This window comes from Manihot esculenta, chromosome 13 (assembly GCF_001659605.2).
Source record: "Manihot esculenta cultivar AM560-2 chromosome 13, M.esculenta_v8, whole genome shotgun sequence".
NCBI classification, from domain to species: domain Eukaryota; kingdom Viridiplantae; phylum Streptophyta; class Magnoliopsida; order Malpighiales; family Euphorbiaceae; genus Manihot; species Manihot esculenta.
The window spans coordinates 4170258-4183281 of NC_035173.2; the positions used below are offsets into that span (position 1 = coordinate 4170258).

The window sequence follows — 13024 nt, forward strand, 5'->3', positions numbered from 1 at the left end:
ATATATATTATTTTAAATCATTTATTTAAAACTTTTATAATAAAAAAATATATTAAATATTATATTTTTAATCAGCTATCATACTATCAGTTGAATATGTTCTAAAGATTTAAGTTCAGCTGTTATCAGTTGCATCCAATGGTTGAAAACAAGAGGGAAGAGAGAAGGGAAGCGAGAAGGAAAGAAAGCGGGCGGGCGCTGGTGGGTAGTTACTAGTTAGAGGGAAGGGAAGTCAAGGAAGGAAACCCAAAGAGGAGGGGAATATACCAGTGGAATATTTTTCCCTTGCTGTTGTGCATGCTTTTTGGGGTCCACAACACAATACTTGTGATAGTTTGGCGGTAAATCGCTGCATATAAATACCCAAACAAGTAACAACTTCTCCTCCATGTTTTAAATCACAAACACTGCCTTATATTTCTTTCCATCCTCTGCATTTCCTCTGATCCACTCTCTTCTCATTCCCTCTATTTCTCACAGTTTCTTCACAACCACAGGAAGATACAAGAGGTTAGTGTCAGAAACTTCCATGGAGTTCTTCATTCTTAATTGCATGCAAAGTAACAGTTTTATTCTTTCATTCTTTCTTTTGCACATTTTCTGTTCGCTTTTAAGTTTATGTGGACTCCATAGCTAACAGTTTTGTATTAACTACTAAAGAAATAGGAAATTTTCCTTCTTTCAATGGCAAATGATCATCTTTTTTCTTTTCTTTACTGTTTTCATTTAGTTGTTTGTTTGTAGTACACGTCCCTGATGTGATGTTTACCAGTAAATATTGCTATCATCAGCTGTCCTATTTCTTGATTGAAGTAAATAAAATACTCAACCCTGGTTCTGGGATATGGCCTCTGTTTATATTTTTCAATCACTAGAAACAAATTGTTCTATCCAATAAATTCAATACTTGGTACTTGGTAACCCATCAAAGCTCTGAATATGGCTTGTTAATAATTAATGTCCAACGTTTCAGCTGTCATATTTATGGAACACCATTGCTTTTCTCTCTTGAAATTATGTCCAATAATGGCTTGTGGATTATATGATTTTCTGTGCATAAACTTATCCTTGTTAATGCAATCCTAGGTCAAGGACAGTGGGTAATTGTGTTGTCTGTTTATGTGGGGTTTTCTAATTTTCAAAAGTAAGAAATGGTGGAGCGGTTGGACCAACCTACCATTTTCTGCTCTTTCTGCAAAGTTGAACCTTAAGTCTCAAAGCCAATATTTTATTTTGAAGATGTTCTCGTAATTGATTTGGTGGCATCACAAGTGCTTAATTACTTTGTGTTAATCTTTGCAGAGAAGAAAAACAGGAAAAGAGCTTGTGAATTGAGCTAGCTAGATAGCCATGGCTAAGGAATTACAGGTTCTTAATGCGCTTGACGTAGCGAAAACACAATGGTACCACTTCACTGCAATTATCATTGCAGGAATGGGCTTTTTCACAGATGCATATGACCTCTTTTGCATATCTCTTGTGACCAAACTTCTCGGTCGCATATACTACCATGTTGATGGTGCAGAGAAGCCTGGAACTTTACCTCCTAACGTATCAGCCGCCGTTAATGGTGTAGCATTTTGTGGAACTCTGGCAGGGCAGCTCTTCTTTGGTTGGCTCGGGGACAAGATGGGGCGGAAGAGAGTCTATGGCATGACACTCATGCTCATGGTGATATGCTCGGTCGCCTCAGGTGTTTCTTTTGGTCACAATGCTAAAGCTGTGATATCAACCCTTTGCTTCTTCCGGTTTTGGCTCGGGTTTGGCATTGGTGGTGACTACCCACTTTCTGCCACAATCATGTCTGAATATGCTAACAAAAAGACTCGAGGAGCCTTCATTGCTGCTGTATTTGCCATGCAGGGCTTTGGAATTTTGGCAGGCGGCTTATTTGCCATAATTATATCATCTGCATTTCGTACCAGGTTTGATGCTCCAGCTTATGAGGTTGATGCAGTTGCCTCTACCGTGCCGCAGGCCGACTACGTTTGGCGTATAATTCTAATGGTTGGAGCACTTCCTGCTGCACTTACCTACTATTGGAGGATGAAGATGCCTGAAACCGCTCGTTACACTGCTCTTGTTGCCAAGAATGCAAAACAGGCTGCTTCGGATATGTCCAAAGTGCTTCAGGTGGATCTAGAGGCAGAAGAGCAGAAGGTTCAGCAGCTAGCTCTGGATCAGTCCAATTCATTTGGTTTGTTCTCTAAAAAGTTTCTTCGTCGCCATGGACTTCACTTGCTCGGAACAACTACAACATGGTTCTTGCTTGACATTGCATTCTACAGCCAAAATCTGTTCCAGAAGGACATCTTTAGCGCAATTGGTTGGATTCCTCCTGCAAAAACTATGAGTGCCATTGAGGAGGTTTATAGAATTGCAAGGGCACAAACACTTATTGCACTATGCAGTACTGTTCCAGGTTACTGGTTTACAGTGGCTTTCATTGACAAAATGGGAAGATTTGCCATCCAATTGATGGGATTCTTCTTCATGACAGTGTTCATGTTTGCACTAGCTATTCCTTACAACCATTGGACACACAGCGAAAATCGAATCGGATTTGTGGTGATGTACTCATTAACCTTCTTCTTTGCAAACTTTGGACCTAATGCCACAACATTCGTTGTCCCAGCTGAGATTTTCCCGGCTAGGTTAAGGTCTACTTGTCATGGAATATCAGCTGCATCAGGAAAGCTTGGGGCTATGGTTGGTGCATTTGGGTTCTTATATTTGGCTCAGAACAAGGACAAGGGGAAGGCAGATGCAGGGTATCCAGCAGGCATTGGTGTGAGGAATTCACTTATTGTGTTGGGCGTAATCAACTTCTTAGGCATGATGTTCACTTTCTTGGTGCCTGAATCAAAAGGAAAATCATTAGAGGAGATGTCTGGGGAGAACGAGGATAACAATGAGCCTGGAGAGCAAAGTTCATATAATAACAGAACGGTTCCAGTTTAGATTCCGGTTTTTGTAACTTTCCTCTCTCTCTCTATCTATCTAGTACAAGTAGTTTTTCTTGCCTGCTCTTTCTTAAAATTGTACTACTGTGTAATTTGTACTGGAACTAAAGATGATGCTATGAGAGAGATGCACTATGGCTTTTTAATTTTCTAGTTTCATGTGCATTTTCTTGTCTAAGTCTTGGTAATTGATATGGTTGATACGGAAAGGAGCTCATAAGTTGGATCAGTTAAACCGAATTGGACTCATTACACAAGGTTAAGACAACCGGATCGAAAGTCTTGGAGGTTTCACCTAAAAGGGTTCAGTTCTAATGACTGAATCCTAAAGAATGGCCTCCTCCGGAAGCAATCGAATTGGCTAGACAGGTCCGGTCCTCAAGATCGGACTTGAAGACATGCATGTTTTGTCTAAATAATTGGATCCAGGGGGACAACCGGGCCAAGCGACCAAACTCCAAGTGCACGAACCAATCCCAATATCCGAATCCTGACTAATGAGGGGTCCGGATTGTTGAACATAAACTTGAAATGGAGTCCTATATCAGTTCAACCACTTGCAAAGGAAAAAAAAAATTGTAATATTTAAAATGTAGGCTGGCCTTGTAATGAAAAATAATTCATTTATATTAAAAAAAAAAGCCAATTAGATTTAACCTTATTTATTCTCTATATAGATTATTTAGAGAATGAATAATTTAATCTTTTTGAACCCTAAAAAATACAATTTAATCAACCTCTGGACTGCTGACAATCGAGCACAGCAGCTAAGAAAATTAAAATTAATGTAAAACTGTATCACTAAAATGAAATAATAAATAGCGACGTACACGGACGAAACAACTAGTTAATATCTACATAAGGATTAATTTTTCTCCTATCCTATTCCTTTCCAAAGTCTTCCCATGTCCAAAGTCCTCCTACTTCATACCCTTTTATAATAATAATAATAATAATTATAATAACATGCTAAAATTAATAAAAGAAAATTTAATGATTTTGCATTTAATTCAAAATAATCAAACGGGCTTAGGCCGCATAATAATAATAATAATAATAATAATAATAATAATAATAATAATAATAATAATAATAATAATAAGGAATAATGAATAATGACAAAAAAAATTCGAACTATTCGCATTTAAACTAATTAATATATCCTAAATAAACTACTTAAATTTATTTATACATACCATTAAGCATTAAATTTAATGAAATAGTTCAGAGTTTTTTTAGCTATCATCCCAAATAATAATTCAATTCAATATTGAAGGAATAATAAAGAGGATGGGATAAACAGTAAGGAGTGAGATTATGCCACAGAATGTACATCAGAAATTTAATGTTAGTTAAGATATGGTAAAGATTTGAGCTTGCTGAAGAGAAAGAATCGGTTATGACAACGACAATGAAGGGAGTCGTAGAATATACTTCTCTCATATTCTGATTTGTTAGGGAGAGTTTTAATCTCCATAAAATTGGAAGAGTCCATCTTTATCTAGTCACTCACCATATATGTCCCTCATTCTCACTCTTCTCTCACAATCTGAAGCTTAAGGCCGCATATTTCAGGTCAGCCATTGTTAATAGCTTTTGATTTGTTCTTCTGTTCAATCCTGTTTCTTGAATTTTTATGCAGCTTTTTGTTTCAGCTCTTGCAGTTTCAGAGGGGTTTTCGATAGTGGGTATTGCCAGAAATGACCAAAGAACAATTGCAGGTGCTTAATGCACTTGATGTTGCAAAAACACAATGGTATCATTTCACTGCAATCGTTATTGCTGGGATGGGTTTCTTCACTGATGCATATGATCTCTTCAGCATATCGCTCGTCACGAAATTGCTTGGCAGAATTTATTACCATGTTGATGGTGCAAAGAATCCTGGAACTTTGCCTCCCAATGTATCAGCAGCTGTTAATGGTGTAGCATTCTGCGGAACTTTATCCGGCCAACTCTTCTTCGGCTGGCTCGGGGACAAGATGGGTCGGAAAAAGGTCTATGGGATTACGCTATTGCTCATGGTGTTATGTTCTCTTTGCTCAGGGCTTTCATTCGGAAAGGACCCAAAAGGGATTATGGCAACACTCTGCTTCTTCAGATTCTGGCTTGGATTTGGTATCGGCGGCGACTACCCACTTTCTGCCACTATCATGTCTGAATATGCTAATAAAAAGACTCGTGGTGCGTTCATTGCAGCAGTATTTGCAATGCAAGGATTTGGAATATTAGGAGGAGGTGTGTTTGCTTTAATTGTATCCTCAGCATTTAACGCCAAGTTCAAAGCTCCTGCTTATGAAGTTGATCCAATTGGCTCAACTGTCCCTGAAGCAGATTACGTTTGGCGAATTATTCTGATGTTTGGAGCAATTCCAGCAGCACTTACATACTACTGGCGTATGAAAATGCCTGAAACCGCTCGTTACACTGCGCTTGTCGCGAAGAATGCCAAACAAGCGGCAGCCGATATGTCCAAGGTTCTGCAGGTTGATATTGAGGCAGAACCTCAGACGATTGAGAGGTTGAATCAGAAACCAGCCAATTCTTTTGGTCTCTTGTCCAAAGAGTTTGTTTCTCGCCATGGACTTCACTTGCTGGGAACAACAACTACATGGTTCTTACTTGACATTGCATTTTACAGCCAAAATCTGTTTCAGAAGGATATCTTTAGCGCCATTGGATGGATTTCTCCAGCCAAGACTATGAATGCTATTGAGGAGGTTTATAAAATTGCGAGAGCACAAACACTTATTGCTCTATGCAGTACAGTCCCAGGCTACTGGTTTACAGTAGCTTTAATTGACATAATGGGAAGATTTGCCATCCAATTGATGGGATTCTTCTTCATGACAGTGTTCATGTTTGCCTTGGCCATTCCTTATAATCACTGGACTCACAAGGACAACAGAATTGGATTTGTTGTTATGTACTCGTTAACTTTCTTCTTCTCAAATTTTGGGCCTAATGCCACCACATTTGTTGTGCCAGCTGAGATTTTTCCGGCAAGGTTGAGGTCTACTTGCCATGGGATATCAGCAGCATCTGGGAAGCTTGGGGCAATTGTGGGTGCTTTTGGTTTCTTGTATTTGGCTCAGAACCAGGACAAGAGCAAAGCTGATGCAGGATACCCAGCAGGCATTGGGATGAAGAATTCGCTTATTGTGTTAGGTGTGATCAGTTTCTTGGGCATGCTTTTCACTTTCTTGGTGCCAGAACCAAAGGGGAAATCTTTGGAGGAGATATCTGGTGATAATGAGCATGAAAATGGACAAGAACTGCAGTAAAGGCGGTCGGAAATTTCAGAGAATGACAGTTTTGATTATGTTAGTGGACAAAGCATCACAAAGCCATCAAATTCTTCAACTTTTTTTTTTGCTTCACTTAGTTTCATCTTTAATGCATTTGTTCTAATGAAGTTTAGTTTAATATTTTAGAACTACATTCTTATGCAATAGGAAATTACTTAGGCTTATACTGGATTCCAAAGCAAGGGAAATTGATTCATGATTTTCATTTTTCACCATTCAACTATCCAATTTTCTTGCCTCTATGCGGCACAAAGAACACAGATAGGGAAAAAAGCAGGGGATGCAAAAGAAAATTAAAAAGAAAGACAAGTACTTACTGCAAATTGATAGGATAACATATTTAAACTTCCAAGTAAACAACAACAAACTTTTTCTTATCCGATCAGCAGCAGCGAGCATGCGAGCTTGCCTCTTCCATTGCTAGTTATTTAAGGAACATGTGGTTTATCTTGTTTGGAAAAGGATTCTGCAAGAAGCTTAATAGGAGAGGCATAATTCAGAAGCTGGAATAACAATAGTAGATTAACCTCCTCTGAGGTAGAAACCTCTGAATTGCAGAGACTGCTCAATTTGCGCGGTCTCTGAGCACTTCAAGGTCCATCTCTGTAGGGTCAGTAGCCTGAATCTCATAGTGGATCCCATCCAGCTCCCTTCTGAACCTTTCTTTGGACGTGGCATAGAGCATCTTGGCTCGGATTCGAGATGTTGAAGGAGACCTGATAAATGTCATGGAACAAATAGCTATCAATTGGGGAAGTTATAAAGAACACAATTACAATCAAGAGACAAGAAATGATGGTTCAGATGTGCCCCATAGATAACTACAGACGCTAGAAGCAAATCATGGTTGAGTAAGTGCTTATCTGCCATAGGTTAGACATTTCATCAAACATAATTTGCACACAAATGTTGTGAAACAAATCAATCAAACTGCAAAAGTTCAGGAAAACAAAAGCAAAATCTAACCATGCAATGAAGAAGATCTTGCTCTTCTGACAATTCTCAGCAGTCACAAAATCAAAGTCATATAGAGCATATCGGCAGTCATTCTCCGGCAAAGAAGCAGTGAAATCCTCATAGCTCTCAGCAGGGCCACCGGTTTTCTCAACTACAACCTCCTTCTTCTTCTCATCAATTTTAAACACCACATAGCGATGGACCTTCTTCCTCTGCAGTTCCAAGAATGTGTTTATGCTGTGATCAGCAACGCCCATCCCTGAAGTTGCATTGGGCTGGAAAACTCAAGCAAATCAAACAAATTATTTACAAGTGAACCCACAAATGAAGCTATGTATATTCCATAAACTAAAAGAAAAACAAGTGATCTAGATTTCCATGCAGAAATCCCAGATTTTGAAACGAGAAAGGAGAGGCTTTTCTGTAACAAAATCATCAATTAAAAGAGAAACTTAAAACCCCATCAACAATTTCAAATCTAGTTCAAAAAATAACAAAAATCAAACAGCAAGCACAGTGAAAGATACAAAGGGAAAAAAGAGATACCCGGCTGAGTCCTCTGAAAGACATGACAGCTAAGAAAGAAGAACAAGGTTCAGAAGCTAACAGTGAGGAATGAAGCGAAGAAGCTTCAATTTAAAAACTGCACAGCAGTTGAAAAAGAAGAAAGGATCATATTAAGTGGGCAAGTTTTGGACGGAAAGGCGAAAACGAGGGGGGGGGGAGGGCAAATTATAATAATTATAATAATGTAAAGTGGGGAAAGAATATAGTAAAATTTGAAGATGGAAATAGAATGCTTCCAAATCAAAAATGAAAGTTACACGCACAAAGCAAATTCCATATTCTTTTCATTTTTCCTTCATTCTTTTTTCTTGGTGCTGAGAAAATGTGAAAGAAAAGGAAAGAGACCTTGCTTTGTATAAAAAAGTTTTGAGAGATTCCGAATTGTGAGGGAGAGGAGAGTGATTCCTATAGAAAGTATCCATTCTATAATTAATTTGTATCTTTTAATCTTTACATTGGATTTAGAGTTGTCTTTCCAATAATGTGGTTTCTAAACATTAAATACATATTCTCTTTTAAATAATGTGATGGTCTTTTTATTATATTTCGGTGTATAAATTAATTTACATTCACAGAATAATTTAATAGTATGTATATCTGAATAAATTTAAAAAATTTTAAATTTTATTTTCAATTTTTATAAAAATTCAAGATAAGAAAATAGAAAAAAAAATAATAGCGATCGATTTAAACTGAAAATTAAAAAATTAAAATATGAAATTTTTTAAATTTATTTAAATGTATTTATTATTGTAGTACTATATAAAGTAATTTATATATTTTAATTTCAAAAAAAATTGTATAATACATAAGCATTTATTTGCTATTTTCCCCCTAAAACTACATAAATATCTATTGAATTTAAGCATTTATATAAATTTTAATATATTTATAGTTAATATAATTTTTTAAACGATAGCATTTATTAATTTTAAAAATAATTTAATAATAAAATAATATTAGTGGATGATAAATTTTATTTACGTAAGAGAGGGTACAGAATAATTGTATTTTAAATATCAACTGATTTTATAGCATAAATAAGAATATGGAAGAAAAAATAGGAAAGATGGGGTCCACACAATAGAGCAAGAGAAGAAAGTTGGAAGGGCGGTGCGTTGTATTGACGCTTCCCTGAAATTCTCTTCTAATTGGTTGACCAGAGGGACCACAACAGAATCTAATGTAAGCATGGACCCCACACCTCCGCTACCTTCCGACCTCCCTCACTATGGCCACGTACATCTGTGGGTTCCACTTCACGTGCATCGACGTTATCTCCTCGCCGCGTATCTGATAATTCAAAATAAATGCAAGCAATCAGTTGTTGAGGTCAATGAAGGAGTTATAACGCCACCGTAAATGACTTCCAAACAGTCACCAAAATTTCACATTGAACATGGTGAGTATAAATATGTGAAAATTATTTTATTTTATATCCGTTTAATAAATTTAATATTTGAATTTATCTAAATTCAACTAGAATTTATATTACACTCACATTCTTAATTTAACTTAAATATATTTAAATAAATTTAAAAAATTTTAAAATTTACTTTTTCAACTTTCAATTTTCATTTAAAAAAAATTAAAATTTATATTAAATTATTTAAATTTATTCAATTAGATATTCTGTAATTTAATAATTTACATAAAATATTATTAAAAGATAATTTTATATTTTAAACTTTTATTAATTAAACATTGATGACCTCTGGGCTCACCTCACCGCAATTTAGGGCCAGACCCATGAAAATAGCCCATTACTTAGAAATCCTCAAGCCACTCACGCGAACTGGGTCCAGTCCGCTCAGCCTCACAACCGGGCTTCATCTGGCTTTCTCCACCAGGCCGGCCTCGTCTTCACTGCACCTCGGACCGATCCCATTTGGGCCCAGCTTTGTTCCTATCCTCCGGCCCAGCTCAGAACCCGAAAAAGGATTCATCCATCCGCCTCGTAGACCTGCCTACACGCGCACAGAGAGAATCAGAGGCCGTTACGCATGGGGCAAAGATCTGATTCCCTCGTACGTCCGTATCAGCGTAGCAGGGACAGGTGGTCTAATGATACTCGTTCTGTTGGCACATCACTAGCAGACAAAAGGAAACATATAAAATGAGAAATACTCCTCTCTATGTTTAGGCTTTTTCTAAGTTTTACAGATCCCATTGTAAAAACCCTATTTCTCTGGATCTCAGATCATCAATTGGCGCCGTCTGTGGGAACGAAAGAGATCTTTTCATCACCGGAGTTTCACTCTTAACCAAACCCACTGAGATCCACGATGGCTAATCACAATGAAAGCAACCTTAACATCTCAAATGACCTGAGCTCTGCCCAAGAGGGGCAGCAGTTCTCCTTTTCTAGCCCTACAACACTAAACAACCAAACACCCATTCCTCTCAATCCCTCGCCAAGCTTGGCAGGGAATGCTCCCACCGCTACCTTATCCAACCAAGACCTTCAAACCATGGCCCTCCAACTACAGAATACCGCCCACTGGTTGGGGCAGATAATGCAACAAAGGGGCCTCAACACCCCGATGAATACACTCCCAGTAGTAAAAGAACCCCAAACCAAATGAGCCCCAACCTGCCCCTGATCGCCTTCAAACCAACAGCCGCGGTACCGGGGAAAGGGAGAGAAGAGCCGGAGAAGAGGAAGAGCCGGAGGCCCGAGTCCATGGAAGGAGGGTGAGGGAGATGATAGAAAATGATGAGGCTGACAACTATTCCGTCGGGACAACCAGGTGGACCAGAAGTGAAGCACAGGAGGAAGAATACCGCCCAAAGAAGAAGCCCAGGCCGGAGGATGAGGACGTGGACCAAAAGCTGCAAAAGTTGAGAGAGCAGCTCTTGGCCGAGCTGGGAAAGAAGGATCAAAGCCAAACCTTCCTGCCCGCTTCTTCACCTTTCTCAAAATGGGTGCAGCAGGAGACCGTCCCTAAGAAGTTTATGATGCCATCAATGGCGGCTTATGACGGAGCTGGTAACCCGAGGGAGCACGTCATGAACTACAAGACCTTCATGGAACTGCAAACTTTATCGGATGCCTTGATGTGCAAGGTATTCCCAACGACGCTCTCGGAGCCAGCAAGAGTGTGGTTCAATAGCCTGGAGACTGGAAGCATTGGAAGTTTTGGAGATCTGGCCACTCGCTTCATCAGCCGGTTTATCGCCGGGGTACCAGCGGATAGGAAGGCGAGTTATCTAGAAACGGTAAGGCAGAGAAGGGAGGAATCGCTTAAAGAGTATGTGGCTCGTTTCAATGCGGAGGCCCTGCAGATTCCCGAGCTCGATGAGGGAAGGGCGGTCGAGGCCATGCAAAAGGGGACGACCTCTGCCGAGTTCTTCGGTTCATTAAGCAGGAAGCCTCCGACCTCACTAGCCGAGCTGATGAAGAGGGCTGAGAAATATATAAGGCAGGATGACGCCTTGGTAACAAGCCGATTCGCCAAGGGAGTGGCAGGTAGGGAGAAAGCCCCGGAGGAAAGGAGGCCGGAGAAGCACGAAAAGAAACATGGCAAAAGGCCTGAGCCTTACAGACATCCCTGGGAGCGAAGGGACCAAAGACCTCTTCTCCCTCGGGTCTCATAGCAGAGGCTACTCCCTTCATGGGTTCCGGAGAAGCCGACTCCACTTAATGCCTCTAGAGCCGAAGTGCTCGTAGCTGTCCAAGACAAGGAATTCTTGCAATGGCCCAAACCCCTGAAATCGGAAGCCGACCAGCGAAATCCTGACAAATACTGTCAGTTCCACCGTACTCATGGTCATGACACCAATAACTGTTTCCAGTTGATTGCAGAAATCGAGAGGTTGATAAAGAGAGGACACCTGAAGAACTTCGTGAAGAAACCGGAAGGACAAAGACCTCAGCCCAATCCGGCAGTCCAAACACCGAGGAGAACAGGAGCTAACCCTGTGAATGATGGGTCTAGTGGGACCATCAATATGATCGTAGGAGGCACAGGGGGTCGGATGAGCCGAAGGGGGAAAAAAAGGAGTAGAGAGGGAGAAAACAGCAGTGCTGAGGTCATGCAGATCGTCGAACACTCTTCAGCGACCATCATTTTCTCCTCGGAGGATGCTCAAGGTGTTCAGATGCCTCATGATGACGCTCTTGTCATTGAAGCTGTCATTCACAACTACCGGATAAAAAAGATCTTGGTGGATGACGGAAGCAAGGTGAACCTGCTGCCTTATCGAGTCTTCCAGCAGATGGGAATTCCTGAAGAGCAACTGGTTCGGGATCAGGCCCCGATTAAAGGAATTGGAGGAACACCAGTGACGGTGGAAGGGAAAGTAAAGCTAGCCATTACTTTGGGAGAGGCCTCAAGGACTCACACCCATTATGCGGTGTTCCTGGTGGCTAAACTCCCCCTGAGCTACAATGCGATCCTAGGAAGACCTGTGCTGTTTGACTTTGAGGCCGTCACTAGTATCAGATATCTGGCAATGAAGTTCCCAACAGAAGCAGGGGTGGGGATAGTTCGGGGAAGCCAGGAGGAAGCAAGAGCAGTATACCTGGCTACGGTGGCAGAGCCGAGCCCAACAGAGGAAGGGCTGGATTCAGAAGTCTTAGAGGTCAGGGACGAGAAAACAGAAGCCAGGACAGAGCCGGTGGGGGAACTGGAGACTTTTCCCTTGTCAGAGGTAGAAACAGATAAGGTCTTCAATCTCAACGCCGGCCTCACCAAAGAGCAGAAAACCGAGGTCATGACGCTGATCCGAAGTCACGCACCAAGCTTCGCTTGGAAGCCTTCTGACATGCCCGAAATTGATCCCAAAGTGATGACCCATAAGCTGAATATCCTCCCCGAAGCCAGACCAGTAAAGCAGAAGAAGAGGGTGGTAGGAAGGGAAAAGCAACAGGCTACCAGGGAGGAAGTACAGAAGTTAGAAGAGGCAGGCTTCATTAGGGAAGTCATGTACCCGCAGTGGTTAGCTAATTCTGTACTAGTCAAAAAAGCCAATGGCAAATATAGGATGTGCATAGATTTCACTGACTTGAATCAGGCTTGCCCAAAAGATTGTTATCCCCTCCCTGATATTAATAAAATGGTCGATTCTACGGCCGGTTTTGATTATATGTCGTCTTTGGACGCAATGTCTGGTTATCATCAAATCCCAATGGATAGGTCGGATGAAGAAAATACCTCGTTCATAATAGAAGATGGGACTTATTGCTATAGAGCCATGCCTTTCAGATTGAAAAACGCTGGGGCAACT

General features: G+C 40.3%; 3 protein-coding genes across 3 annotated transcripts; 2 read left to right on the top strand and 1 right to left on the bottom strand.

The window, feature by feature from the left end:
* Positions 1–361: 361 nt before the first annotated feature.
* Positions 362–3116, top strand: LOC110629455 (inorganic phosphate transporter 1-4). Its single transcript, XM_021776425.2, has 2 exons — positions 362–510; positions 1303–3116. The coding sequence occupies exon 2, from the start codon at positions 1351–1353 to the stop codon at positions 2959–2961; it is 1611 nt and encodes a 536-aa protein (XP_021632117.1). The 5' UTR covers positions 362–510; positions 1303–1350; the 3' UTR covers positions 2962–3116.
* Positions 3117–4263: 1147 nt separating this feature from the next.
* LOC110630200 (inorganic phosphate transporter 1-4) lies at positions 4264–6335 on the top strand. Its single transcript, XM_021777563.2, has 2 exons — positions 4264–4538; positions 4619–6335. Exon 2 carries the CDS (start codon positions 4664–4666, stop codon positions 6245–6247), a length of 1584 nt encoding a protein of 527 aa, XP_021633255.1. The 5' UTR covers positions 4264–4538; positions 4619–4663; the 3' UTR covers positions 6248–6335.
* Positions 6336–6438: 103 nt separating this feature from the next.
* On the bottom strand, positions 6439–7947 carry LOC110630201 (actin-depolymerizing factor). The gene is made up of 3 exons (XM_021777564.2): positions 7775–7947; positions 7238–7503; positions 6439–6987 (listed from the first exon to the last, which is right to left on the bottom strand). The coding sequence occupies exons 1-3, from the start codon at positions 7796–7798 to the stop codon at positions 6837–6839; spliced, it is 441 nt and encodes a 146-aa protein (XP_021633256.1). The 5' UTR covers positions 7799–7947; the 3' UTR covers positions 6439–6836.
* Between the last annotated feature and the right edge of the window lie 5077 nt (positions 7948–13024).

Excerpts from the sequence above, each read along its gene's own strand:
- LOC110630200 (XM_021777563.2), top strand. The coding sequence starts at position 4,664 with ATGACCAAAGAACAATTGCAGGTGCTTAATGCACTTGATGTTGCAAAA.
- LOC110630201 (XM_021777564.2), bottom strand. The coding sequence starts at position 7,798 with ATGTCTTTCAGAGGACTCAGCCGG. Across the intron at positions 7,504-7,774 it reads CTTTCAGAGGACTCAGCCGG|CCCAATGCAACTTCAGGGAT; the intron begins GTATCTCTTTTT and ends TGAGTTTTCCAG. Across the intron at positions 6,988-7,237 it reads AAGATCTTCTTCATTGCATG|GTCTCCTTCAACATCTCGAA; the intron begins GTTAGATTTTGC and ends GACATTTATCAG.
- LOC110629455 (XM_021776425.2), top strand. The coding sequence starts at position 1,351 with ATGGCTAAGGAATTACAGGTTCTTAATGCGCTTGACGTAGCGAAAACA.